This window comes from Bison bison, unplaced genomic scaffold (genome assembly GCF_000754665.1).
Source record: "Bison bison bison isolate TAMUID 2011002044 unplaced genomic scaffold, Bison_UMD1.0 scf7180017864466, whole genome shotgun sequence".
In the NCBI taxonomy this organism is placed as follows: Eukaryota; Metazoa; Chordata; class Mammalia; order Artiodactyla; family Bovidae; genus Bison; species Bison bison.
Genome location: NW_011495027.1, coordinates 6729157 through 6729855, shown reverse-complemented (window position 1 = coordinate 6729855; position 699 = coordinate 6729157). Strand labels below are relative to the sequence as shown.

Genomic DNA, 699 nt, shown 5'->3' with positions numbered 1-699 from the left:
GATCCTGATGCTGGGAAAGATTGAGGGCAGGAGGAGAAGGGGGCGACAGAAGATGAGATGGTTGGATGGCATCACTGACTCGATGGACATGGGTTTGGGTGGACTCCGGGAATTGGTGATGGACAGGGAGGCCTGGCGTGCTGCGGTTCATGGGGTCGCAAAGAGTCGGACACAACTGAGCGACTGAACTGAACTGAACTGAACTGATGGGGGCTTTGCCCCCTCCACGAAGCTCAGTATTTTGTGTTGTAACTCAGTCAAGTTGAGGGTATCTCTGGTGCAGCACGTTTGCAGGGTGCCCTTGGGAATTTTTCCGGGTGATTTCCTATATTTGCCCAGCCACATAGAAAATGACCGAAAGTGAATAGGGAAATAACAAAACGCAAAGCACGGGGCGTACCCGAGCTCACTGTTCTTGGCTCTTCTCCGGACCCGTAGCCACGCCCTATTACGACTGCGTGGGCGACTCGCCCATAAAAGCCAGTCTCGCTGCGTTTCGTCGCCACTGTCTCTTCCTGTCTGAGGTTGCGTCTGTCGTTGTTTGTAGCTGGAGCCGCAGTGGCCGTGAAGATGGCGTCTACCAGCCGGTTAGTACGTCATGTAGAGCCCAGCCAGCTGAAGGGCGGGCGTCGAGTGCCGGGGCTAGCAGGGCGGCCGCTCCCGCTGCTTCATCGAGCAGAACGCCTCGGAAGTGCGGGG

The 699-nt window shown here is 56.8% G+C and overlaps 1 protein-coding gene across 1 annotated transcript in view; it reads left to right on the top strand.

Moving 5' to 3' along the window:
• The first annotated feature begins 479 nt into the window (after positions 1–479).
• GTF2B (general transcription factor IIB) overlaps positions 480–699 on the top strand; it is a 31477-nt gene continuing 31257 nt past the window's right edge. The window contains exon 1 of the mRNA XM_010860351.1: positions 480–587. Coding sequence (XP_010858653.1) covers positions 571–587 — 17 coding nt within the window. The 5' untranslated portion in view covers positions 480–570. The remainder of the gene's footprint in view (positions 588–699) is intronic.